Source organism: Dacryopinax primogenitus (genome assembly GCF_000292625.1).
Source record: "Dacryopinax primogenitus strain DJM-731 SS1 chromosome Unknown DACRYscaffold_14, whole genome shotgun sequence".
Lineage (NCBI taxonomy): Eukaryota > Fungi > Basidiomycota > Dacrymycetes > Dacrymycetales > Dacrymycetaceae > Dacryopinax > Dacryopinax primogenitus.
The window spans coordinates 1,031,725-1,034,360 of record NW_024467211.1 but is presented as its reverse complement, the minus strand read 5'-3'; the positions used below and the strand labels follow the sequence as shown (position 1 = coordinate 1,034,360).

General features: G+C 47.5%; 1 protein-coding gene across 1 annotated transcript; it reads left to right on the top strand.

Annotated features, from left to right (window-relative positions):
* Window positions 1–1,707: 1,707 nt before the first annotated feature.
* DACRYDRAFT_109557 (uncharacterized protein) lies at window positions 1,708–1,918 on the top strand (the record flags this gene model as incomplete). The annotated part of the gene is made up of 2 exons (XM_040768903.1): window positions 1,708–1,855; window positions 1,902–1,918. The coding sequence occupies 2 exons, from the start codon at window positions 1,708–1,710 to the stop codon at window positions 1,916–1,918; spliced, it is 165 nt and encodes a 54-aa protein (XP_040627038.1).
* Between the last annotated feature and the right edge of the window lie 718 nt (window positions 1,919–2,636).

The following is a 2,636-nucleotide window of genomic DNA, read 5'->3' as shown; positions in this document are numbered from 1 at the left end:
GGGGGGGGGGTGCTGTAGTCAACCAGTATCAAGGTTGAACCACAAGATATCAGAAGTCATAGATGACCAATCATGTTGACATCAGACTCAGGCAGGACAAAGCCATGCCTTTGGACATCAATGGAGGTATCACACATGTATCAGTGGGAGGGGATGGGATCTTGATGGTAACCCTTTGTTGATCAGGCAGAATTGAGGGGATATCAGATGGGGAGGGGTCCAGAGTTGCCTGTCACCTAGACTTGGGCAGCATAGTGCAATGCCAGCAGAATCAGCATGGACATCAGGCAATTGGGGTGAGCCATTGGGGGTGTAGTCAGGGGTTTGGTTGCTTGTAGATGAGTACCTTGCCAAAAGAAGGGGTGTTGGGCTTGCCTCATGAGCCTTTGGAGAGATCAAGCACAGGTCAGACCTCTCAGCTCTAGGAGAGTGGCCTATCAGCAGAGACTTTGGATACATCAGCACCAGTCATCCGGAAGTTGACAGTCTCGGCTGGAGCACCAGCCTTCAGAGGGTACAACAAAGAGTCAGGGTGTGTTGCCAGGTCATCAAGTACCTTGGTCTTACTACCTGAGGTCAATCAACATGATCATGGACAGTTCACCTCCTTCAAGGGAGATTGGTGTTTTGGGTTGTACTAGACAGTGGGATTCCTGAGAGACCAAATCTGAGGCTTCTGTGCCCTCAGACTGGTGCCTACATATACATGCCAGAGGTAACAAAAGGAAGCAATAGACTGTGGCTGAGAAACTGTACTTGTCCATCTTACCTCAGGGCAGACCTTGTGACTGAAGGTCTCCCAATCATGGGTGAAGTCTCCTGATCTCCACACTAGGGTTCACCCCTACTTCTCAATTGTCAGCCAAAGCCTGGCCAAAACATGCTTTGAGATCCAATCTGATCCCGATCACCTATACTTGAAGTGTAGGCACCTTGAGTAGGTTACCAAAGTTGCCAAAAGGTGGCTACTTGTCTGTGACCTGTCGACAGCATTGTTGAGGCCCATGACCAAAGCCTACAAATAGTCAAACATGATTGACAGGCTGGCCCAAAGGGCGTCTGAACTCTAACCCCCTATGCCTTAGGCCCCAAAGTCCTTTGGGTGTCCTAGCAACTTGATGAAGGGGTCAAAACTCTAGTCAACATAACTGACAGTCTTGAGCAAATGTGCGACTTGCATGTTCAGTCCTTGCAAAAGGTGAATGATCACTGATAGCCTTGCCATCCATCCCAGATGGGGAGAGAGGCCTGTCAGAGGGGGCTTCTCATATCCAATAGCCTTGACTGAGGAGTCGAATGTGTCAAAGTGGTGACATTCAGGCCGAATCGGAGTTTGCATAGGAGTTTGCAGAGGTCAAACCCTGACAACACTTTCTATTAAGTGTATAAGGCAAACTGATTCAGGGAAGAGGGTATGTGACCATTACAGGGATTATTGCCAGGCAATATACAGTATTCAGGGCAGTTCTTTCCTCCCCCACCTTTGGGCAGATAAGGATTCACCCTTTAATGACTGCTCACCTGAATATGTTAAGGCCCTTTGCCCTCCCCTCAAGTAATGGTAGGAGTATGGCAGAATTACCTGACTTGGATGGAGGCACCAAGTTATTCCGGTCAGAATGAAGCCAATCAGACTGTTTGGGATACTTAAACCTGTGTCATTTTGTAACTACAAACTGCTTTCACCTCAACAATAAACAGGAAATGATGGTCTCACCCACTCAACACCCACCATTGGGCATCAAAGTCCTCATTGTCAGCACTGGATTTGGAGGAATAACAGCTGCCATCAAGTGCCATAATAAAGGGCACCAAGTCATCCTCCTCAAGGTCTTTACAGAGCTTAAGATACTTGGTGTGCTCTCTGCCTTTTCCTTACTTAACCACTACTAACACACCAGCACTCTGGGATGTCTAGATGATATGATCTCTCTTGGTCTGAATGCAGGTCATATCATTGAGCACTGGGGAAATGGCTTAGTCACACATGAACTTCTTCCAATCACCCATAACAACAAGGAACTCATAATGCACTGATTCAATGGCCCCATTATCACATGTACCCCCATAACAGGGCTGAAGTTTGGCTCACCAGCATTCAACAGACACAGAGGTGAGCTTTATTGGTGCTTCTTCCACTTTGCACAGCAAGAAGGGATCAACATATACCTGAACTCACATATTGTCAAGTATTGGGAAGAACCGGACAAGGCAGGTGTAGTACTCCAGAGTGGCAAGAGGCTTGAGGTGGACATTGCCATTGGTGCCAATGGAGTGAAGAGCAAGGCATGATAACTGGTACTTGGATATGATGACAAGCTGCATTCATCGGGTTACACAATTTGGAGGATGTGGTTGACCAGCAAGGAGCTGGCAGAGGACCCTCTGATGAAGTTCTTCTCACAAGAAGATACTCACCACAGTTGGATCAGGCCAGAGGTTGGTCTTCATTCATTTCTCACTCAATCAGCATAGTTAATTCTGGCAGATTCACTTCCTTGCCACCTCACTCAAAGGCAGGAATGTTAGGGCAACACAGGCTGACTAAGTCTGCTCACCTAAGAGTGCCAAGAGTCTAAGCAGGCAACAAGGAAGTGGAGTAGACCTGATGACTAAGACCTATCTACAGTATAGGT